Raw genomic sequence first — 26,826 nt, forward strand, 5'->3', positions numbered from 1 at the left:
ATGGCAGACGACTCTCTTCTTCAGCGACAAGAAGAGGAATGGCAAGTTTTGCAAGCGGTTTACATGGACGATGTTGTCGATCTTAGAAAGAAGGTCGCATGGAAGGTACATGTATATTGTACACGACATGGGCTATGCATTATAATTCATACAAGTATTTATTGCAAGTTAAAGCAGTTTTACTTACACACAAGTCTCTCCTGTGTCTGTCTAGGTAATATATCATGTATATGCCGTAAAAGTATTAAAACTCCAATAGAAAAAATGCATATTACTATTAGTTCAAAAAAATATTATTGTAATATCTCTATGACATGATTGATAAGTATGTTACTGTGAACTGTTGATTATTATACAAGGCAAAACAAATGGAATGGCCGACCAGTGTCTGAAGGCAAATTGTGTTGTCTTCTTTTCCCCGCAACAGATACATGTACTGGAAAGAACCATCTATAACTAGCTTACGGAATCCCCAGATTAAGGTCCAATTTCACCACATTATGCATGATTCAGGATGACCACCAAACTGATTGAGTAAATACAATGTGAAGGAAGGTTCATACATGTATTTAAAAAATTCAGCCAAAATTAGCTATACATGTATAAATACATGAAGGTTGTCTTACAAGTAACTGCTGGTTGGGTTTATGTATGGTATATATAATAAATGTTAGACGTAAGGAAGGGGTATTACAGAGTGAATCACCACAAAAAGAGTAAATATTAACCAAATTAATGTACTGTAACAGAAAGTTCCCTTTTGTTGTCCAGTATTGAATAAATATATTTATATGTTGGTCTGTATTTTAGGTTGAGAGACCTCTGCATATATGTTTGGTGTTGAAACAGCAGCAGTCAGAAAGTGTAGCTGGGACGACTGACAGTGATAGTATGATCCATATGGTTATAAAATGTCCAAATAAATATCCTGATTTGTAAGTTTAAAAAAACAAAATGATACAGATAAATATGTACATGTATTAGGACTATTAACTAAAACATGCATGTATATGATACAAATGATCCAAGGGGAAGACCCTTTCAAAATAAAGTGACCACACAGGCAAGCAATTTGTATGAGACTCATACATTGAATGGTACGTACACAATATAATATTTACACCCATCTATCTTAAGTTGTAAATTGCAGTTTCCTGTCATGAAAACAGCTACAGATGTGACCATACCATCATTTAGACAATGCAATAAAACAAGTAAACCAATTCGTCCAGAGAGTGTTCAGTATTCAAAATCACAGAAATTAAAACAAGTGTACATTTATGATATTTTTCTGTAGGAATGCAACCCAACAAATAAATTAAACAATACAAATTAATTTCTTAAATATGAATTAAATGACAAAAGTTAGCACACCAGTTAAAAAAAGTCTTTAGCTCTACAGTTTTTACATTTCTAAAGGTTTGTTAATGATGTGTTTTTTTGTGTTAGAGATTTTTTCTTTTCATTTGTATACAAGGGAGATAATTGTTTGATTTATAAAATATCTTCAAAGATGTAATACTGTACAAGTCTTTATTTTAAAGAGTACCAGAAATAAGTCTAGAAAATGCCAAAGGACTGTCTAATGAACAAATTGCTGTGTTGAATACAGAACTTATAGAACGAGCCAAATCAATGGTTGGAGAGGTAACTTATCATATGTGCAATGTAGAATAACTTAAAACTTGTACAATTATTAAAGCCTGGTCATGTGACTGTGCTATTATTGAAATTTTATTGACTGAAGAGATAGAATATTTGTTAGTTTATTCAATACTTATATAATTAAAAAGACATAACAAGAAATCTACATTTAACATTATATACATTCTTTTAAAATATTGAGAACAAATATACAAATGTAGAGTCAATCAGTACAAAGAGGGATAACTCTGTTTCTCCACTTAACTTTTACTACTTTTTCTCTTGTCTTGATTGATTTTTTTTTATTTAGATGCAGACTTAATACTGTACTAAAGCCTAAACTTCATTTATCATGATCCAGATATGTAGCTTTCATAAATTCATGTTTACACCGGGTTTGAAAATATTGATTATCAATTTCTTAGAATTATAATCTCAGTGAATTATAAAGCTTGCACTCTTGGAAAAAATGCAGCACCTTTTTTATTAAGTCATGTAAATGGTTGTGACAGAGCCTTTCACATCTGTGTAGGAGATAAAAAATTTCTCTTGTTCTTGTCCCTTTTTTTTAAATGTCAAATTTACTCAAGGGGATTTTTACATGATTTTATCTTATAGCGAAAATAAATCCCATATTAAGATATACCACTTTTTAACATAATACTGTTTTACATGATTCTTTATTTATTTGTTTTTTTCATATCAGTATTGTATGAAATAGAATTAATTATTGTTAATTTCATAGTAGCTCTTTTGTAAACATAATTTTATTGTAGATAAACCACAGGGAAATGCTGTTAATTTTCTTATATACTGTAGCTGTTTACCATTAGTATAAAATTAAAAGATTATATGACCAATTGCAACAAATTCAAAACATCTCTTTACAATACTTCATATACATTTAAGGAATGACTGTAATATTTTTCTGTCTATGAAGAAATAACATAAAAAATGTGGGGCACACTGAATAACGCGCGTAGGGGGTTATTTAACAGTGTGCAACAAATTTTTTATGTTATTTCGAATAGACAGAAAAAATATTACAGTCATTTCTTTTAATTTAATTCTAAATTCCATTTTAAACCGTAGAAAACCATGAAAAAAGTTGATGACGTCACGGTCACATGACTAAATTATGTCTATGGGCTCATAATAAAATAACGTCAGCCAATCAGAAGACGCGTTACATCCAAAATTAAATTATATACAAATGTTTAAAATGTTACAGAATTTCTTTTTTTATATCCTCTTCAGGTTATGGTTTTAGAACTAGCTCAACATGTACAGACATTTCTGTGTTTATATCCTTTTCAGGTTATGGTTTTAGAACTAGCTCAACATGTACAGAATTAATTTTTATACCCTTTTCAGGTTATGGTTCTAGAACTAGCTCAACATGTACAGACATTTCTGTGTTTATATCCTTTTCAGGTTATGGTTCTAGAACTAGCTCAACATGTACAGACATTTCTTCGTGATAACTACAAAGGTCCACAGAAATCTTTTTATGAAGAAATGTTGAGTAACCAATTAAAACAACAAGAAAAACAAAAACTAGAACAACAGAAAAGACTTGATTTCCTGAAAAGAAAAGAAGAAAAAGAGGTATTTGATGTTTTTGTTTAATTATTTCAGTGATTTGTCTTTGACCTTAAACCATATTTTTTTAAAACCATGAAGTTATTCTCAAATGAATTAGCACTAAGATTGTCCAGTTTTCCTTTAAAAAGTCAGTGTTTTTTTCTGGGCACTTCGGCTTCCTCTACCAATACAAACTCTGACTAGCTTCCTTGCAATACTGTGGATTCATTTATTTTCGTAGATACCAACTTTTGTGGTTAGAGGAAAACTTGCATATCGTGGATATTTAATTTCGTGGTTGTGGCAAAGTCTGCATTCATTTCTTAATAAAATATGTTATTCGTTGAACATCTATATTAGTGGTTCTCACATACCCACGAAATTCATGAAATATCCAACGAATATTAATGAATCCATAATAGCCCAAAAGAAGACACAAGATGAAGTAACATTTTCTACTGGAATTATGATTGTTAATCCTATTCATCATTGTATTATGATGTGTTAAATACTGAGGGCTCTACATTTAAATAAATCAGATGTCTTGATGATTTGTAAAATATTAATGGAAAGTAAAATATTTGGTAATGGTTCATTTTATACTTTAACTTGAATTCAACTTCACACATATGCATTTTATACATTCAATTATAAATCTTGTTCTTTGCCTGTTTCAGAGACAGCTTCTAGAGGATGAAATTCAGAAGAGACAACATGCTCTGAAAGAAGAAACAAAGAAAATAAAGGAGACCAAACAGGTACAATTCAATTGTTTATATTTTTCTAATATGTCTATCATAGAACTTCTGGGGTCGTATTATGTTTTTCTGGTTTATGAATCTATCTGTCCATCCCAATGTGTTGTCAAAGTACAAATAATATTCACCTAACAAATTTTCATGTTAAATATTATTGAAATATTTGCTGTTGGACATTCAGTATAACAGCCATTTAACCATCAATGCGTTTTACACTTTATATTAAAATTGAGAAAGAAAATATGTTTGACTGCAGAAAATAAATATCTTCAATAAATATAGCTACCCAATTTTATTTGCATAAATTTAAAAAATTATGGCACTGAAACAAATCTTTTAGTAGCAGGATCTTCTTGATATGATCTATATATTTATCTATTTATTTCTATAATTAGATATCTGATGAGAAACCAACAGAACAAGAGAAAGCTGTACCAGCTACCCCTATTACAGAAGTACCAACATGTTCTCCAATTGGTACCCCAAGTACTCCTAGAAGACCAAGAATGTCTCATTCACCCTCCCTCTTAATTGTTCTGCCAAGTAATGAGAATAAATATAACCAGGATAAAAGAAGAAGGTATGTGGTTTTTATATTTTTATTTAATGTACACTAGCAATCGAATTGGAATATTATTGAGAAAATGTGGTTGTATAATGATAGAATACAGTACTGTTCAAAAATATCGATTCGATAACTTTTTTCTCCGATTTCCGATTTTCTCGGAATCACACCGAGTACCGCGGATTTCACTCCTAAAATCCTCCAAAGATTCTCTCCCAACACCGCGTGGCTGTTAATTGGTTTATTGCCCATCGGATGTACTTCAAATTAACGACGCGTGACAACATAATTGGATTACCCAGATAATTTACCTTTGAACATTTAATCGATCTTGGTTGCACAGGTGTGCTTTAAAATCACGGTATTATAAATTGAACAAATGTTTTCCTTTCTTTGACAGATAAAGATGTGACAATATCATTTAGAATAAGATAATTATTATCTTTTATATTTGTGTCTTATGCCATTATCTTTAAAATAGAACGTACATACGAAAAAGTATGAAGAAAATTGTTATTTTGTGTTTCTATTACAGTCCGGTCAGGTCATACATTGTGTTCTTTCAGCAAGGACGATTTTGCCACAATTAGTTTCTTTTATAACTTATTCAATAAGCAATATCAGCGCATTAATTGTTCATTATTAAAAAATCAACTGGCTAATAAAATCATGTTTTTTTTCGGTAACCCGATTCATCGGATTATCAAGTAAACTTAATTTATTGAGCAATGTAAAATATGATGTTTCACCACCTCGGTACATTTATACAGACTTGAATAATTCAAATTACGAACAGAAACTGTTAAATGACAACTCTGTTGACAAAGGAAATAATTTCAAGTGATATTGATAGTGCTCGTCATTTTCGCATTTTACGGAACGGTTTTCAAATTGACGAAAGTATTTATAATTTATATATCAATTTCGTCATTTGAATTTGGAAAGTGAAAAATATTTTCACATTAATTATATTATAAATGTACTATAATTCTACCGGTGTTTGACAAGTTTATGACGCCCAATCATTTTACGTTTACAAAAGATGTTAAAAGTTGTGATGATAAGTAATCCGCTTATCGCTATCCGATAGGTCACTAATCCTTTAATTATTAATAAAATTTATCAAACCTCATAATTGCCCATCATAATATTCTATTCCAGTTAAATCAGTCATCATTTTATTTTCAAAATTTCCCAACCGCCTACAATTGGCATTTCTTTATCGTATTATCATGATTATTGTCATTTCTTTATCGTATTATCATGATTATTGTCATTTGAATACAATCAGTCACCCCGCACAATTTCCATCATAATTTCAATTAATACATCACCAACTGTAAATCTATATTATTGACCATGGACATATAACTAATGTACTTTCTTTTTTGAAAGATAAAACATTAAAATTCAAATAGTTAAAAATGTGTTCACGTTTATTCGGATAAGAATTATATTTTCCCGATAAATCAATTGTAAAAGGACCTTCTGGAGCCTCAAAACGATTGCACAAAAATGTCGTTCTGCAACTTTAGAAACCTTGAATGGACTTTCCCACGGTCGGCCAGAAAGGTCACCTGAGTTTACTAGTACGCGATATTTTTTCCCGCCCTTTAAAAAACTCGTGCTGTGGATAACATTGATGTTAACTATTTTTAGCATTTAACATTGTTAAGTAAGTCAAGTTCAAGTTCAACCCAAACTGTTGATAACTGAGATGTGTATCGTGGAATTGTTTTTAAAATCTTTTGTTGAAAATACACAAATTTACATTCATTGTGCGAAAGTTAATATTAAACAAAGACGAATTAATGCAGCTGGAAGTATTCCTGTTGTAACGGAAATGTATTATTATTCTGCTGTACTGCCAACAAATCGTAAAACGAAAATGCCGTAATTGTTAAGCATAACGAATGGTGAATAATATTTTCCTTTTAACTTGAATATACAAAACTTTCAAACACGTAATTTTATTTAACTGCTCAGATTAATTTAGCGAAAGTTACAGGTTATTTTTACACAAGTATGCTCATTATTAATTTACTGGTGAAGACATCGAGGTCAAAATAAAGTAGTTTTCATTTTTTTATAAAACTTAAATACAATTGAAAGAATTAACAACAACATTTTGCTTTTAAATCTTTTATTCATTCCAGCAATTAGATAATCGTAAAAAGAAAATGCCGTAGATTTACACAATTAATACGGGGCAATCATTTTGTCTAATGAATGGTGAATAAATTTTCCTTTTTACTTGCATATATAAAACTTTTAGACTTATAATTTTTAAATAAAGACTTTAACTTTGAAGTAGAATATTTTGTTTTTCACATATCCCGCTATATTTTATAATCGGTTTTTTTTTAAAGCAAGTACATTAAGGTTAAGATATTTTTAGATGGGCTGACAAAAAATACGAAAATATTTTGACTTTAGTTTTTATTACCACAAATGAAATTTAATTAGTATAAAAGACATTTAAAATTATACACCTGTTTGACACTTAAACTGGTACAGTAGACCGGAAATATAACTCTTTATTACTTCAACCTTTACCTGTCAGGTAATCCTCCCAACATTTTGGGAGGAATATCGGAGTTTGTCGGAGTGGCTCCGACATTTTCCTCGGTGTAGGGTGTGGGAGAGTTGGTACTCTTGAACTGTACTGTAAGTAATCGAAGAATTCAAATAGTTTAAACATATTTTATTTGCTTCAAAATGTAATAGGGATGAGATCAAACTTATGCATGTATAGTCTTCTCCATAAAGAAGAAGTTAAATACAGCAAAATATTCAAAGAGTGACTAAACAAAAATTCAGGAATTTTTTAATGCAAGCTAATATGGATGAATTTCCTATAACTGTCAAATTTAAGGTAATTTTTTTTTACCCTTTTTCGTATGCAACCGGATGTGACATACTATGCTTTGGTGGAATTGCACCTACATGTACATACACATACTTGATCCTATATTCTCATATTTCTCAAATTTTCATTTGGTAGACCAAACACACTACATTTCAAAATATATTTGTTATAAAATATTTATATTTTTTCCATTCATGACAACTAGACTAAGAAAATATAGCTTCCTCACATACATGTAAGTCATGAACCTGATGTTCAGTGCTTGTTCAAGTTTTTCTTGTTTCTAATTTTTGATATAGTTCAGACTGTTGATTTTCCATTTGAATGATTTACACTAGTCATTTTAGGGCCCTTTTTAGCCTGTTGTTCATTGTAAGCCAAGGCTCTGTGTTGAAGACTGTACTATGACCTATAATGTTTTACTTTTACAAATTATTACTTAGATGAAGAGTTGTCTCATTGGCACTCATACCACTATTAAAAGGAATTTTATTAATTGCTCATTGTTTCCATTTAATAAGTATTAACAATGGAAGGTACACATATTTTGTAAGGCCATTATCTGAAACAATTTTCACAAGATTTGCATTTACACATTTAATTTGCTTCATATACATGTAAATAAAAATACCAATCTTATTTACACATATATACAATGGAAGATAATTGTTATATTTTAGAAAAGTTTTCTGATGTACTATTTTATCATATTATGCACAGATTGCTTGTAAACTTTTAAAAATGATAATTAATAATGAAAAAATGCATAACAAACAGATGGACTGCTGTGTCACATGATAAGATATATCTGATTTTTTTTTTAAACTTTGAGGAAGTGAAATTTTTTGGAATCAACGATATTGAACATGAAATGCATGTAGTATGTCCCACTTGCACTTTTTCAGTAACCATGCTGGTATCCAAGTGAGTGATTTTTTAGCCTCAAAATTATTTTATTTTACATTTTCAATTTTGATATATTCAGGAGGACCAGTACCCCATTAAGAGATAACAATGATTCTGATCACCAATGTAAAGACCATACTGGAGGGATAGTGGTTATAGCCTTCAATACTAAATCAGAAAGAACAATACATAGAGGCACATGTTTAGGTAATGTTTTCACTTTGTTCAGATCATTGTCTAGAAGTGTGAAATGGGTAAATGCACAATTATTCATAAACAAATGTACAGAATTTGTCATTAAAATTTCTATGGGAAAATATAGTATTTTCTTGAAAGTATGATTGGATATTTATACAGGAAATAGTCTGTATATCAGTTGGCAGAACTTGATACCTAACAGAAGCCTTTGTTTTCACTGCTTCACTAGTTTTAAACATATTCATTTATAGTGGATTGGGAAACGAGTTTTGCAACTTATATTAATCCCTTTCCACTTTTCAGGTGCAAGTGCTGCCTTGTAGCGGCATAAGCCTGCTAATTTTCGAAATCTACAAGGGTGTCCCCAACGTGTAAGAGATATGTCTCTCTCTTAACATGGGTCAGCCATTTATCATCCCCTTCCAACAGACTATCATCGTTTCCTTAAGATCATACTTGCAAATGGTGTCAAGTGAGAGCCGAAAATTCAGTCTCTGAAATTTTCATTCCAAAACAGGAATCGAATCAGGTACCTTTGTGTTTGTTGTCCGAAGCACTAACCACAACACCACAGCTTTACTGTTTTTCTGCAAAGCACAGGACAGTAAGGAGTGTTTTTGAAACTGTTATTGTCTTTTGATGTTGAATGTCCATTCATCCATATTTATTTATTTTGTGTTAATGATTGGATTGATAATTGGCTCCTTCACAGTTAATATGCAAATGGATTTTAAGAGAACATATGTTTTTGTAGGTCATAGTGTCCATGGTAGTACAGTGTATGCTGGGATAGATACAGCAAGTGGAGAATTAGTAGCTATATCAGAATGGGTTTTAAAATGGCGCCATATAAAACAGAAGAGAACCCAAAGAGTTGATTATGAAGATAAGGAGGGCGCTACTTACTTAAAACAGGTAAATGAACGAAATGAGTTAAAATTGGTCAATGTCAATGGAGGACAACTAAAAATCGGAAAAAAAAAATTGAGACTAATAAGAAACTAAGAGGACAACATGCCTTCAAGCTTTAGGTAGACTTTTTCTCATGCTGCAATTTTGTCATGAACATTCATCCGCATTTCAACTATGTCGATTTGTTTTAAAATTATAGGCAATGATTTTGATTTAACCTTACTAATGATCAAGCTGCAGGATAAAATCAACGTAAGTGCATTTTTGAAAACATAAAATGTACTCGCTACAAAACAGGAGAAAAGCTTTTATATTTTTATTTTTATATTGTCCAACAATAAACATGTATTGTATATATACCAGCTGAAGGACGCCTCCGGTACCTGAGTTTCTCACTGCATTGAAGACCTATTGGTGACCTTCTGCTATTGTCTGTTCTATGGTCAGGTTGTTGTTTCTTTGACACATTTCCATTTCCATTCTCAATTTTATGTCTCACTTGTGACCAATTTACATTTAAAAATCACAGTTATTTCCCTTTGAATATATTTTTTTTGTCTTTGCATATCTTTTTTGCAGTTGTTGGTAACTTTGTATGAATGTTATTTTTTACATTTGAATAAAAAGAAATGTGGGTATATGTAAATGGGACAGCAACCCAATGACATAAATAACCAGAAAGAATAGAGAAAATGAAAACTAAAGAGACTTAAGAAAATTCAGAGAATAAAGACATAGAAACAAACAACTTTCCCCTAGATATTAGATAGAAGATTAGAGAAGGTGAACTCAGGGGTGTGAAAGGGTAGGCAAGTTCTTGTTACAATAGTGACCAGGGGCGGATCCAGTCATTTTGAAAAGGGGGTTCCTAACCCAGGACAAAGGGGGGGGGGGGGGGGTTCCAACTACATGTTCCCATTCAAATCCACCCCCTGGTGACACCAGAAGGTGTGGATAAGTTTGGTGTTTTATGTGATGTCATGTATTTTGTTGATAATAATACACCTTATCCCTCTTTGTACATTATGAAAAGGCAGACATGTCTGTAAAAATTGAATTAATGAGAGAAAATAGCTAATGAACTTAAGAAAAAGTGATTGTTTTATGATGTCCAAAGTTCAAGTATTACAGATGTCTAAAGTTCGAGTATTGCAGATATCCAAATGGTAATACAAATTTGGCATTAAAGTTATTGCTTTTTTATTCCAGATAACAAGCATTGAACAAGAAATACACAGCTTGATTCGATTACGACATAAAAATCTAATTCACTACTTAGCTATAAAATATTTACAGGAAGCTGGGAAATGTACAGTTTATGTAAGTTAATATTTTTATAAAAATGTCTTTCATATTATCAAGAGAGGAGGAATCAAGATTTTAGCAATTTTGTTGAGAAAAATTCATACATGTCAGAATTTTGGTTAAATGAATTATAACAGAACATATTTAAGATGGGACTCGTTGGGGTCTAAGCGTGATGCGGAATTGACAGATATTTTTTAAGCGTGACTCAATAAAGTCATATTAAGTGTGAAAACGGGAAAGGAAGTCAGGCAGGATATGGGTAGTTACATGTGCTATTTTGGCAACGAGAAGCGTGATACAAAATTCTCACTAATCAATAAGTGGGATCAGGGATCAGACCCCCTCAATAAGACACCCTTAGAGATCCTCCTTACTAGTGTAGATACAAACCAGCTTCAGTATTTGCACATGTGTAACAGGAAAATCCTGACCTATTTGATCAAAATGCTGCATTTTAATCTCAATTATACTGCTGATAAGTATTTACATGTACCTGTTATTAAATTGTGATATTAGCTCAGAATATCTTGGAAAATATATTAGTGGAATGTTCATATGATACCCTTGAAATGCATTGTTCCTATCGAATGCCAAACACCACACTTTTTTTCTTAATGTGTGAAAACAGTAGTAACTTTATTTGTAAAATGAGTGATCATTGCTATTTTGAGCCTTAAGTCTGTGGATCATCTCATTTCTGTTGGATTTTTTGGGGCCTGGCTCCCTTTTTCTTTTTCATGTCTCATATTCATTTTTTGGATCCTTGAGTCTGGGTGTCAGTTCATTTTTCATGATTTACAATCAAAGCAAAGATTTTTGAATGTTCCAGTACAATTCATCTCAATCTGATCACTTATGCCCACATTTTACAGTAGCCTCACTGTTCAATAAAACAATAAAACTGATCACCGTGGTATAGCCAATTGTCAGAAAAGTGGTGTTAGACCCCAACAATCGATAGGTTAAACAACCAGTAATTTGGGCAGATTTTTGATGGGTCTCTGTTGGCACTCCTGCTTCATCCACAAATAAAACTGATCACTATAATATAGCCATGTGTGAAAGTGGTGTTAAATACCAACAATCAATCAATCAAACAATCAGTAATTGTTCATATGGTTCTGATACTTCCGATGATACTCCTGCTTCCTCCAAAAATAAAAAGCTTTCAATTGATCAATATGAACTTTCATATTTACAATTAATCAACTTTTCTACCTGTGATATCTGCTAAACGATAAATCAACTAATCAATCAATTAATTGATTAATATGAACTTTCATTTCCACCTGTGAAAACTGCTTAACGATTAATCAACTTATCAATCAACAAAATAATCAATCAATTATTCATCCACCATATATATCCAAAGTCAAAACCAACCAACCAATATTTAGAAAATATCCTTTGATCATGTTGGATGTTGGAACAACCAACAAAATGCAATCACCAACCAATCATCAAACCAAAAATTTCTGCTAGTAAATTTGACAATTATTTCTACAATTGATTTTATTTTATGATAATAATTCTGATATATTCACTTATCATTGAAGACTGTATGTTGATGCATATATTTCTATTGTTTAGATCTCTTTTTTTTTTTTTTTAAGTGGCTGTCGTAATGTCAATACACTATGTCTCCTTTCATTGATATTTGTTTGATATCAAAGCTAAAAATAATTTCACTATCAATTAAATTGATTTTTTATTATGATCTTTGGATATAGCACAGATTCATAGTATGCTTGACAAGTAATATTTTGAATAAAAAGGAAAAGATATAGTGCTTAGATGCAAAAGTCTTTCTTGACTGTTATAGTTTAACACAAGGTATTGGTCTAATCAGTTCTTGTAAGTTCATTTGTAAGCTGTTATACATGTTGCCTTATACTATGTCACACGTTTCTGTTCCATAATAGTTTGAATGTTTTAGAATCCTTCAATGTTTATTTCATACAGTTTTGCTTCTTTAGAGTCATCACCTACAGCCTTACTACATCCTATATAAAGTTGTCCTGTTGTGTTGAAGGCAAGAGAATATGGACGTTCTATTCCTTTGTCCTTTGTATTGAAATATGAAATCAAATGACCATTGTCATTGAGGATGTGTAAGATGCCAGTATATGGATCCACCACAACAACATTGTCACTTGGTGTTGTCACAATGGCTATTGGTTTGAATGGTTCACTCTTATTAATGGTTGAATGACCTATATACTGGTTTATTATATGTCCTCCTTGTCCTAAAATCACTACTTTACCACAGAAGTCATCTGAAATCTTATCCACTACATGTATATTCCCAGTACTAGTACTGGTTATACCCAAAGTGAATGTAAATAATGGTTGATTATGTTTATCATGTTCATATACAGCTTCCTTTTCTCCTTTCTTGTTCATAATGATCAGAACACTTTTTTTTAGTTTATCATTAATAGCTGCTACTATAAGTTTATTGTCACTGATTACATGGATGGCTTTGGGACGTAGAGGTGTTACATCATAAATAGAATCAGTCAGTTCACCACTACTGCTGATTTGTTGTAACCTTGTTTTGTCTTTAAGACAGAGAAGGAGTTGATTGGATGGGGTAACTGCCATTCCAATTACTATAATGTTAAATTCATACATCACCTTCAGATTTATTCCTTCAGGTTTTACTCTCATTTCATAATTACTAGAACTTATCCAAATTGACTGGTCAAGGCATGGACATACATCGAATATTGCATCAAGTTCAGTCTGGTACTCTCTATTGATGACTAGGGAGATGTTTATTTCTGCTGACAAGTTCCCATCATCTTGTAGCGATCCAATGTGAGATTGGTTCAAATTTCCTGGAACAAATTTCGGGGAAGAACTATAGTTAGGCTTGGTTCGCGGTTCTTGGGTTTCAGTGAATTTCTCCATTTTCTTGACCTCTTTGAAGAATTCAGAAGCATTGGAAAGGTCAATACAGTTCTGAACTTCTGTGATTTTATCCTCTTTCTGGGTTGTGAATAATGATATAGCATTAAGATAAGATTTGACTAATGTTAAAACAGTTTCATGACTCTGCTCCAATTTATTTTTGAGTTCTTTAAAGTATTGTTCTACTTGCTCCTTTACGGTTTTCTCATGACTTTGAATATTTTGTTTTTCTTTGTGATACTTAACATTTTCAGCTGCCACTAGTTTATTGAGCTGGTCTATCTTCACGTTGATTGTAGAATTACTCTTCGCCATTTTACTTTGTCCTTTTTTTAATATGTTAACTTTGATGTTGTATGCATCACTAATTTCGATTAAATGATGCTTCTTATGAACTTTTGTAATACAGGTTGGACACACAAGGATTTGACATTTATTACAGTAAAGACATGAGAATTGTTCGGTGTGTTCCGCACATTTAATGTTAGTAAAATCCATCTCTTCTCTATACATGCCAACGTCTTTTATACTGATGATTTTGTGATCCTTTGCATTTTTGAATTTTGAATGTACATTGTCAGTGCAATAACCACACATCAGTATACTGCAGTCCATGCATTTCCACTGAATTGTTCTATTTGTTTCACATAATTTACAATTTACAGGAACTTGACCTTTTTTAACCGACTGGGAGGACGCCATTTTTGTTAGATGTGTCTCAGATATTTCTATTCCTTCTATGATTTTTTTTCAACATGTTAAATGTTAAATACAAATGTTTACTTCCTTTAATAAGAAACTGAAACAAGATAACAGGAGTCATTAGATTTTTACTGATTGTGTGAAAGTAATGTCTATGATTGAGAACAATATATATATATATTAAAAATTCATAAATGACATCAGGCTTATGATACGGAAAGTCAAATGCATGATATATATCAGGAAAAAGAAAAAGATTTGGTATGATTGCAAATGAGACAGCTCTCCATAAGAGATCAACTGACACATACATTAACAACTACAGGTCACCGTATGGCCATCAACAATGAGTGAAACCCATACTCTATAGTTGGATATAATAGTCCAATATAATAGGCCCTTGAAATGACAAATGAAAACTTAAATTTTAACTTGAAAACCAATGACCTTATTTATGTACAAAATAATGAATGAAAACCATAAGCGATATACAGCAACAAACTACAGCCTCTGAATATCCTCATTTTCAAGGTTCAGTGGTTATAGTTAAGTTTTTGTGTTTTTGTCTATTTTTCTTATACTGTATGCAACAAGTAGGTCCGAGTACACAGTTATTTCGTAGTGCATTTCTTTTAGACAATAAATGTAAATAAAAAAAATCCCACCTGCGCTTTCTCAATAACATTTTTACAGTGTGTTGTACTACTTTTGGGACAAATTATATCAAAATTATAGAAAACTTCATCAGCTCTAACTCAAAATATGGACAATATTGTGTTAAGGGGGTCTTGAAATCTTTTGACAGCTTCCGAAGTGCTAATTTTTGACCTTTTTCAGCTGGACCTAATCACTACTTTACCTAAATATTTATGACCCAATTTTTTTTACAGTGTCTTTTCACCCCCCAACTTGCTATATGAGGCATAAAACATGGAGAATTAAATTTGGAAGGGGTATAACAAAAATTGGCAAGTAACACACTGTCCACATTAAGGACTATATTCGTGAACAACGAAAATCAAAGGACGATAACTGTGTACTCGGACCTAATAGGATAGAAAAAGTTGACCAATCTTTATAAAACTTGGTATGACACAAGCTTAATATATTATAAGACTGCTTACACAGTTTCATAGCAATAGGATATATATTATAGACACTATGATTAATTCTATATTCAACTTTACGTGTTAAATTTGGACGTTAAAATTGAGAAATTTCAACTATCAACATTTGGGGCTTTTAAAATTAAAATATGGCAAAAAAATACTTTTACAATGCCTTAATATATAAAACATCATGTATTAAAAGCAATAGAGTACTCATTTTATATATCAGACTTAGCATAATTTTTCAAAAGTCAAATTTATATGAGCCTGTGCCTAAAAATGGAGGTTTTCCAATGAAGGGGAGCCTTACATGAAGATGTAATATTTTCCAGCAATTTTAAATTTGTGAAGCTTTTTGATTATAAATAATCCTTACATATGTACTTAATGTACTTTAAATGGAAAGAAAACTTACAAATAACATATCATATTAGTTTAAAAGGGTCTTAGGCCAAGTATGACTAAAAATAATTTAGGGTCAATTTAGGCCATTGCACATATTTACATTTAAAAATGCATATTGAAGCTATAGGAAATAAAAAATTGTGTCTTTTCTATCATTTCTATACTCAGGTGACATGATACAATGAATCTGAGCACAAAAAGCCTCTTACATTCAACTTTTTGAGCAGACAGCATGGTCTGATACAAAGATTTTTCACTTTTTAGTGAAATACTTGCATGCAATTTTAGTCTCAACAGGCTTATATTTGAACCACATGGTATCCTACAGAGGTAAAGAAAGATATTATGTGAAATGAAACAGGTACAAAAGACATTGTTACGTGCTTTTTATACAAATTTAGTGAGGTCTTTATTATGGACTTCAACTTTTATGTACCATGCTCCTCACATTTAACTTGATCCAAACAGGGCGTTAGATGAGGGTCATTTATACAACACACTTTGCTCATATTGTCAGAGATAATCTTCTTTTCTGTAGATTCAGAGTTCACAAATGAGTAATACAACTGGATTAAATCATAGAAACACAAAAATTGACACATGAAAACATGTCAGATAGAAAGTCAAAATGCCACTTATGCATCAAAATTGAAAAAGCTATGAAATGCTTATTTTGACCATATAATGCCAAAATTGGTCATTTTTGCAGAAATTCTATCAAATAAAAGTTTAAATCCTTTAGTTTTATGCTATTTGACACATTGACACCATCAAATCATTCAGGGAAGTTGCCAAAGTACAGATTCTGTATTTCCTGATTTCACCTCTTAGATCTGAGTACACAGTTATTTCGTAGTGCATTTCTTTTAGACAATAAATGTAAATAACAAAAATCCCACCTGCGCTTTCTCAATAACATTTTACAGTGTGTTGTACTACTTTTGGGACAAATTATATCAAAATTATAGAAAACTTCATCAGCTCTAACTCAAAATATTGACAATATTGTGTTAAGGGGGTCTTGAAATCTTTTGACAGCTTCCGAAGTGCTAATTTTTGACCTTTTTCAGCTGGACCTAATTACTACTTTACCTAAATATTTATGACCCAAATTTTTTTACAGTGTCTTTTCACCCCCCAACTTGCTATATGAGGCATAAAACATGGAGAATTAAATTTGGAAGGGGTATAACAAAAATTGGCAAGTAACACACTGTCCACATTAAGGACTATATTCGTGAACAACGAAAATCAAAGGACGATAACTGTGTACTCGGACCAAGTCTACTATATTTTGTGTATGGAATGATTGTATGGTGAACATGTCTTACTGGCAGGTGTCATCTGACCTTGACCTCATTTTCATAGTTTATTGGTCTTTTTATCTAATACTATATGCAATAAGTCATCTATATTTGGTGTATGGAAGTATTTTATTGATCTCTTTATCAGTTGCTCAGGTTTTATTTTACTTGGTCTCATTTTCACGGTTCATTGCTCAGTAGTAAGTTTTTGTGTTTTGGTCTGTTTTTCTTAAACTATAAGCAATAGGTCAATTATATTTGTTGTATGGAAGAATTGTTCACTGTACATGTCTGCCTGGCATTGTTCATTTGACCTTGATCTCATTTTCATGGTTCATTGGTCAATTTTTAGTTTTCTTGGTTAATGTTAAGTTAATATGATAGTGTATTTAAAAAAAAAAATTAAAGATCGAAATATATTTTCGATACAATTATTTTATGCACAAGTATACTAGCGACTCTCAAAATATTAGGTATGTCTTTGTTCAAACATATAACAGGGAAATTCGGAAAAATATGTTAGAAGACCGAAAATACAATACACGAGGATACTTATAAAGTACGAATAACTCAACTTATGAATAAGTATCAAAAAGTAAAAACACAAAAATACTGAACTCTGAGGAAAATTCAAAAAGGAAAGTCCAAAATCAAAAGGCAAAATCAAAAGTCCAAACACATCAAAGGAATGGATAACAACTGTCATATTCCTGACTTGGTACAGGCATTTTCTAATATAGAAAAAGGTGGATTGAACCTGGTTCAACAATCTTTTCTTTCTGCTACATTTCAGGTTCTGAAAGAACTTAAACATAATAGCTATACAGAATTTAAATTCTATCCATTCCTTTAAAGAGTCTTTGCAACAGAAGTTTTGATAGAATCATGATATACATATTGTTAACGTTTTTTTTAAACACATGTGACTAAATGTTGTGGGGCATATTAATTAACCCCGGTCAATCCGTCTGTCTGTTTGTACCTCCGTCCTTTCATCTGTCCATCTGGATTTGGATACATAGTTTGTCTGTTTAATAATCTCCTCTTACAGTTTTAGAGGTACAACTTCAATATTTTGTAGGATGTTCATGCACATAGTGGTGCATTGCTACAGGGTTTTGATGTCTTTTAAATATTCTGAAAATGACAGGCATTTGAACTTAGACCTTTTTTTGGTCCAAGCTACATTATAAGAGATCATAGTTTGTCTGGCTATCTCTGCCTACAGTTTATGAGATACAGTTTTAATATTTTGTAGAATATTCAATCACATAATGATGGTGATTGTATGGCCACAGGATTTGATTTCCCCCCCAAATATTCTAAAAATGACAGGTAGTTGGACTTAGTCATACTTAGTACTTAAGCTGCAAAAAGAGATCATTGTTTGAACGGCTTACTCATCCCACAGTTTAGGAGATTCAGGTTTAACATTTTTATTTTTGTAGGATGTTCAAACACATTTATAATGGAAGTGTGCATTGGCCATAGGATTTAGATTTTTGTTTAAATATTTTGAAAATAACAGGTAGTTTGATTTTTTTGTACTAGCTGCATAAAGAGATCATGGTTTATCTGGCTATCTCCTCCTATAATTTCATCATTATACATAGTGTTAAATTCATAATATCCTATGGTGAGCCCAGTGTCATATGGTATTTTGAACCCCATGGTATTTTGACCCCAGGGTATAAGTACACCTTGCGATGTCATAATGAAATACAGGAACTTTTAAATGACTTGTTTCCTATCTAATCATTGTCAATAAATCCTAATTTCAAATTAATGCCATAAAAGGGGGTGTATTTGGTATTTTGAAACCGGGTTAACTTTTTAGGGGGTTCAAAATACCATATGACACAGGGCATCATTTGTAACTTACAGACAGCATAACAATTTCAAGTTGTATGTGTTCGTCAAATCTAAAATATGTAGACTATACCCATGCATATGGCAGAGCAGTATAAGGGGAAAGAGGGGAGGGAGGGAGGAGCATGGTCCATATCTAATTTTTTTTAGTTTTGATATAAAAGGAAAAATTTCAGTAAGATATAGATCATAAATATAGTTTTGTCATTCAATATTTATTTTGAGAAATATTGACAAAAATTTATTAATTTGCTTACATTTGAAAAATCTTCCTCTTTCCTGTTTTCAGAAATTTCTTGATAGAAATCTAAATTTTTCACTGTAGATAGTAATTTCTGTTCATGAAATTTTGTCAGTATCCGTATATTATGATAACTATCATCTGACATCTGACTAATTTTCTGGTTTCCTTTTTTGAGGGATTTATGATATTAAAATCTTTGTTTTGCTTAATTATACTAATTTCTGGTCAAGAACATTGTTAGTTTCCGTATTCTATCATGTATGTGATGTTTCAAATAGAGTTATACTTATAACAGATTTTTTGGTTGCCTATTTTTCTGTTTTATAGTGGGTAATTACAGTCATTGTTTTTAATGAAGATATTTTTATATTTTGCTATTACAGGAGCACCTAAAATTGACAATATACATGATATAACACCATTTAAAACATCACAAATCTGATTGGTGTCTTCCTCGAATGCCAACATTTTATGTGTGACCTATTCCTTGAATGCCAACAAAAATATTTCAATGGATGTTTATATAATAACAATAGGTGTTTTTAGAACTATCTAAATGTTTTTAAAAGTATAAAATAATTAATGAGCTTGATAAAATTGCAACATTTTATTACTTTTTGATAAGAAAAATGGTAGATTTTAAGGTTAAAATTATGAATTTTAAAGAAATAAATAAAATTAAAACGTTTTTACAATTTCTTGCTTTCTATTAAAAAAAAAAGATAACTTGGGAATGGAAGTGTTTATTTACATAAGACTTATTAGATATATCAAAGAAATTTTAGTTGCATACAGATATATTTAAAAAAAAAAATATCTGAACAATTGCAAACTGAACAAAATAAAACATAGTTATCTAACCTGAGATACAAAATTTCAAGAAATTCCATCAAGTAATATTAGAGAAATTACAGCACACAAAACTATATAAATGTTGAAAAAAAACCTTGAAGTCCAAAGAGAATTTGAACAAACTGGATTTCATGACAATATGCACATGTTGACTTTGTTGCATTTTAAGATAATCCATATTTATTTTTAAGTACAACTGAATGCAGTAACAGCAACACATGATTTTCGAAAACTTGAAAAACATGAACTTGTTTTAGCTACCTGTATTTACCTATCTGTTTAATTAGTATGATTGTTTTGATAAGCATTCATTTTTGTTGTGATAACTACTTGCACCTATTCCTTGAACGCCAACATAATTTTACAGGTAAATTGTCATTGTCGGTAGATCAAAGGATGTTGGCATTCAAGGAATAAACCATCTGATTAAGGATCTGACAAAATTTCACAACTTTGTTTGAAAAGGTAGCGTTTTGAGTAAGATATAAATCATAACCATAATTATGATTTATGTATAAAATTATAAAATATTGACAAAAATCTTAATTTGCTACATTTGAAAACTTTTCCTGTTTTCTGTTTTCAGAAATTTCTTGATAAATATCTAAATTTCAGATCATGAAAATTTAGTCTGTTTCCGAATACAGTATTGTTTGTTAATAAGTTTTAAAATAGAGTTACATATGACAAAGTGTCCAGTTTTCCTATTTCATAAATTAACTTTTGCACATTCTTTATGTGTCTGTCTCATTAAGAATCCTGTAATAAGTTGATGTTGGTTTCTGCCTGTCATATGTTTTTTTTTTTTTTTTTTTTTGATGAATCAGGTATTTGGTTTTCTATTTTAAATTATTTCACATTTTGTCATGTCAATCCTTTTCTAACTGACAATACTGTATATGGTTTGCTTATTGTTGAAGGCAAAATTGTATATTTGGCTTATGTTTCATTAATTTTGGGCTTTTGTGGATAGTTGTCTCATTTGCAATCATACCACATCTCCTTTTTTATACCTAACCTAGAGTCATTATGTATTATGGTCTATGTGTGCATTCATTCCTCCATAATGCCTGTCCAGCTTCAGATTGAAGTTTTTGGTAAAGTTGGTTTTTGCTGAAGTTGAAGTCTAATCAACTTGAAACTTAGTACACATGTTCCCTATGATATCATCTTTCTAATTTTAATGCCAAATTAGAGTTTTGATTACATTCTTGTTTATACATATATATCTGCACCTTTATGATCAGTGCCAAGATTTATCATTATCGTACCGATATTTATGATGCCACCCTTCAGGCTTTATACATAATTTCATATTTATCCATACCTTGAAAAAGTTTGCAAAAGAGGTTTTGACAGTATCATAATATATATATTATTAACTTTTCAAGTTTTGGAAGATTTTTGTTTTAAAAGGAAGTTTTTCACTAATATATAGATCATCAGTATAGTTTTGTCATTCAGTATTTATTTTGAGAAATATTGACAAAAATGTATTAATTTGATTACATCTGAAAATTTTTCAAGTTTCCTGTTTTCAGAGGTTTCTTGATAAATATCTAAGTTTTGGACTGGAGATAGTTATTTCTCTACATGAAATTTTGTCAGTATCCGTATAATATGATTACTATCATCTTTGCGATGTTCCAAATATAGGTACATATGACAAATTTTCTGGTTTCCTTTTTCGAGGGATATATGATATTAAAATCTTTGTTTTTGCTTGAATATACTAATTTCTGGTAAAGAAAATTGTTAGTTTCCATGTTCTATCATGTATGTGATGTTTCAAATAGAGTCACTTATGACAGATTTTTTGGTTTCCTATTTTCTGTTTTATAGTGGGTTACAGTCATTGTTTTTAATGAAGATATTTTTATATTTTGCTATTACAAGAGCACCTTAAATTGACAATATAACTCACATATCTAATTAAGGATGGATCTGACAAAATTTCACAACCCGTAATAAGAATTTTGAGGCAAAAACTTAAGATTTTATCCAATATTCTTGTTTAGACTACTTTCTTTATTGTACATTTTGGTTTCATCTGCCTAATGGGTTTTAGATTTTCATATCTTTTGGCTTTGAGCATCTTTGAAGTGATGAAATATTTAAAAGTGCCAAATTTTGTAAGAATCAGGAAATTCAGAAGAATCAGGAAATTCAGAAGAATTTCGAAACATGGCTGAAAAAAAACCCAAACAGGAAAATAAACAAATGTTATATTCATCCCTCATTAAAAATTTTAAACTAAAATCAATTCAAACTTCAGTTGGATTTTGTTTGTTATGTTTTCACCATGGTCTTATTCTTAGACAGATTGGCCCTGAATTTCAAAATGTGCATCTGGTGCAGTAAAATTTGCACTGTTTTTGTTGTTACCAATTAAGATGGCAACAGAGCATTATAATTTTAGTGATGTCAGTGTCAACTCATCATAAAGGACATTTACCATTTACAACAAATATTGGTCATGTGACTAGCAAAGGTCTCCATCAATTTTTATACGACCGCAAATTTTGAAAAAATTTTCGTCGTATATTGCTATCACGTTGGCGTCGTCGTCGTCGTCGTCGTCGTCGTCGTCGTCGTCGTCGTCGTCGTCGTCGTCGTCGTCCGAATACTTTTAGTTTTCGCACTCTAACTTTAGTAAAAGTAAATAGAAATCTATGAAATTTTAACACAAGGTTTATGACCATAAAAGGAAGGTTGGTATTGATTTTGGGAGTTTTGGTCCCATTATTTTAGGAATTAGGGGCCAAAAAGGGCCCAAATAAGCATTTTCTTGGTTTTCGCACTATAACTTTAGTTTAAGTTAATAGAAATCTATGAAATTTTGACACAAGGTTGATGACCACAAAAGAAAGGTTGGGATAGATTTTGGGAGTTTTGGTTTTAACAGTTTAGGAATTAGGGGCCAAAAAAGGGCCCAAATAAGCATTATTCTGGGTTTTCGCACAATAACTTTAGTTTAAGTAAATAGAAATCAATGAAATTTAAACATAATGTTTATGACCACAAAAGGAAGATTGGTATTGATTTTGGGAGTTTAGGTCCCAACAGTTTAGGAATTAGGGGCCAAAAAGGGACCCAAATAAGCATTTTTCTTGGTTTTCGCACCATAACGTTAGTATAAGTAAATAGAAATCTATGAAATTTAAACACAAGGTTAATGACCATAAAAGGAAAGTTGGTATTGATTTTGGGAGTTTTGGTCCCAACAGTTTAGGAAAAAGGGGCCCAAAGGGTCCAAAATTAAACTTTGTTTGATTTCATCAAAATTGAATAATTGGGGTTCTTTGATATGCCGAATCTAACTGTGTATGTAGATTCTTAACTTTTGGTCCCGTTTTCAAATTGGTCTACATTAAGGTCCAAAGGGTCCAAAATTAAACTTAGTTTGATTTTAACAAAAATTGAATCCTTGGGGTTCTTTGATATGCTGAATCTAAAAATGAACTTAGATTTTTATACGACCGCAAATTTTGAAAAAATTTTGGTCGTATATTGCTATCACGTTGGCGTCGTCGTCGTCGTCGTCGTCGTCGTCGTCCGAATACTTTTAGTTTTCGCACTCTAACTTTAGTAAAAGTGAATAGAAATCTATGAAATTTTAACACAAGGTTAATGACCATAAAAGGAAGGCTGGTATTGATTTTGGGAGTTTTGGTCCCAACATTTTAGGAATTAGGGGCCAAAAAGGGCCCAAATAAGCATTTTCTTGGTTTTCGCACTATAACTTTAGTTTAAGTTAATAGAAATCTATGAAATTTTGACACAAGGTTTATGACCACAAAAGAAAGGTTGGGATTGATTTTGGGAGTTTTGGTTTCAACAGTTTAGGAATTAGGGGCCATAAAAGGACCCAAATAAGCATTATTCTTGGTTTTCGCACAATAACTTTAGTTAAAGTGAATAGAAATCAATGAAATTTAAACACAATGTTTATGACCACAAAAGGAAGGTTGGTATTGATTTTGGGAGTTTCGGTCCCAACAGTTTAGGAATTAGGGGCCAAAAAGGGACCCAAATAAGCATTTTTCTTGGTTTTCGCACCATAGCGTTAGTATAAATAAATAGAAATCTATGAAATTTAAACATAAGGTTTATGACTATAAAAGGAAGGTTGGTATTGATTTTGGGAGTTTTGGTCCCAACAGTTAAGGAAAAAGGGGCCCAAAGGGTCCAAAATTAAACTTTGTTTGATTTCATCAAAATTGAATAATTGGGGTTCTTTAATATGCCGAATCTAACTGTGTATGTAGATTCTTAATTTTTGGTCCCGTTTTCAAATTGGTCTACATTAAGGTCCAAAGGGTCCAAAATTAAACTTAGTTTGATTTTGACAAAAATTGAAACCTTGGGGTTCTTTGATATGCTGAATCTAAAAATGTACTTAGATTTTTGATTATTGGCCCAGTTTTCAAGTTGGCCCAAATCGAGGTCCAAAATTAAACATTGTTTGATTTCATCAAAAATTGAATAATTGGGGTTCTTTGATATGCCAAATCTAACTGTGTATGTAGATTCTTAATTTTTGGCCCAGTTTTAAAATTGGTCTAAATTAAAGTGCAAAGGGTCCAAAATTAAACTAAGTTTGATTTTAACAAAAATTAAATTCTTGGGCCTCTTTGATATGCTGAATCTAAACATGTACTTAGATTTTTGATTATGGACCCAGTTTTCAAGTTGGTCCAAATCAGGATCTAAAATTATTATATTAAGTATTGTGCAATAGCAAGTCTTTTCAATTGCACAGTATTGTGCAATGGCAAGAAATATCTAATTTCACAATATTGTGAAATAGCAATTTTTTTTTAATTAAGAGTTATCTTTCTTTGTCCAGTATAGTAAGCAAGAAATATCTGCAAGATTTTTTTTAATTGGAGTTATCTTTCTTTGTCCAGAATCAACTTAAATCTTTGTTATATACAATATACAATGTATATTCACTTTTTACTACCAACTGGTAAATTTAAATAATCTTTACCATTCAGTGATAACAAGCAGTTTTTTTACATCTTAATATTTTATGATGTATTTAAATGAGTAGTAATTGTTGCAAACTCCATTAGAATATTTTAATTGAAATTAGTTTTGGAATAAGGGAAAGGGGGGATGTGAATAAAAAATTGGGTTCAATTTTTCTCATTTGAAATTTCATAAATAAAAAGAAAATTTCTTCAAACATTTTTTTGAGAGGATTAATATTCAACAGCATAGTGAATTGCTCTAAGAGAAAACAAAAATTTTAAGTTCATTTGAATACATTCATTCTGTGTCAGAAACCTATGCTGTGTCAATTATTTAATCACAATCCAAATTTAGAGTGGAATCCAGCTTGAATGTTGTGTCCATACTTGCCCCAACCGTTCAGGGTTCAACCTCTGCGGTCGTATAAAGCTACGCCCTGCGGAGCATCTGGTTTTAATTACATAGAAATATATGTTGATGCGTTTGTATCATTTATGCATATTTACAACTTATCCAATTTAACTGGTACTGTTATCAACTGTGTTAAATATGAGGAATTCTTTTTTGCATTTTTATGCCCAATTTATTGGCATTATGTTTTCTGGTCTGTGCGTCGGTTCGTCTGTCTGTCAGTTTGTTGTACTGTCTGTTTGTCCGTTAGTCCATTCTGCTTCAGATTAAAGTTTTTAGTTGAGGTAGTTTTTCTTATACAATTTTCTTTCTATACCTTCATGACCTTACAATTGTTCTTATTTATTTTTTTCCAAACAGATTTTAATGGATTACTCTGGAGGTGCGAGTCTCAACATACATATAACAGAATCACGTCCATTGTCAGTAGATATCATCAAGGCTTACACAGAAGAGATTTTGTATGGATTAGAATATTTACACAAAAAAGATGTGGTACATAAATATCTAAGGGTAGGTAACTGATGTTTTTCAAATTCTATTTAATGTGCTTTTTCAATTAAATATGATTAATGGGGGGATGGGGGTTAATTATTGTCTATTTGACAGCAATCTAACAGCACAACAGACAACAAAAGCAATATCTTTATGTTTGACAAGTGATATTTAGGAACGCAATGTGGAAAAAAGTTGCAAAACTTGTTTCCCAATCCACTATAAATAAATACCAATTAGTTTTTATCTGGATCAATAAATGGTTAAATCATATCGAGACAAAACATACATTATAGATCATTTCAGAGGCAATACCAAATAGATTAATGCTGTATGTATAGCAAACAATGCTTGCTAATCCTAAAAAAAAAAGTTAGATCACAAAAATACTGAACTCTGAGGAAAATTCAATAGGAAATTCCCTAATCACATGGCAGAATCAAATGACAAAACATATAAAAGGAATGGACAACAACTGTCATATTCCTGACTTGGTACAGGCATTTTTAAATGTTTATGGTGGATTGAACCTGGTTTTATAGTGCTAAACCTCTCACTCTTACAACAGTCTCATCAAATTCCATTATATTTACACTGATGCGTGAACAAAACCAATATAATAAATAAAATAGTAAAAAAAATGGGTACAAAGTATGCTATTAGCTATCAGCTGATAAACTCAGAAAGCATGAACCTTCTTCATACTTCAGCAATTGCAAGAAAAAACATGATCTTGTGCAATACCTTTAATTTGTATCAGAATCAAACTGAGAAAATTAGAATGAAATTGATGCTTCAAAA

General features: G+C 31.1%; 1 protein-coding gene across 1 annotated transcript; it reads left to right on the forward strand.

Moving 5' to 3' along the window:
• Nucleotides 1-26,451, forward strand: LOC134710598 (eIF-2-alpha kinase GCN2-like). The gene is made up of 10 exons (XM_063570972.1): nt 1-105; nt 811-935; nt 1,545-1,647; nt 3,079-3,252; nt 3,906-3,986; nt 4,382-4,566; nt 8,406-8,533; nt 9,279-9,439; nt 10,646-10,756; nt 25,891-26,451. The coding sequence occupies exons 1-10, from the start codon at nt 1-3 to the stop codon at nt 26,053-26,055; spliced, it is 1,338 nt and encodes a 445-aa protein (XP_063427042.1). The 3' UTR covers nt 26,056-26,451.
• Nucleotides 26,452-26,826: the final 375 nt, after the last annotated feature.

Source organism: Mytilus trossulus, chromosome 3 (genome assembly GCF_036588685.1).
Source record: "Mytilus trossulus isolate FHL-02 chromosome 3, PNRI_Mtr1.1.1.hap1, whole genome shotgun sequence".
Taxonomy (NCBI): domain Eukaryota; kingdom Metazoa; phylum Mollusca; class Bivalvia; order Mytilida; family Mytilidae; genus Mytilus; species Mytilus trossulus.

Bases quoted from the DNA above. Each gene is read 5' to 3' on its own strand.
- LOC134710598 (XM_063570972.1), top strand. From the start codon at position 1: ATGGCAGACGACTCTCTTCTTCAGCGACAAGAAGAGGAATGGCAAGTT. The intron at 106-810 runs GTACATGTATAT...TCTGTATTTTAG, and splicing joins GAAAGAAGGTCGCATGGAAG to GTTGAGAGACCTCTGCATAT. The intron at 3,987-4,381 runs GTACAATTCAAT...TTCTATAATTAG, and splicing joins AAATAAAGGAGACCAAACAG to ATATCTGATGAGAAACCAAC.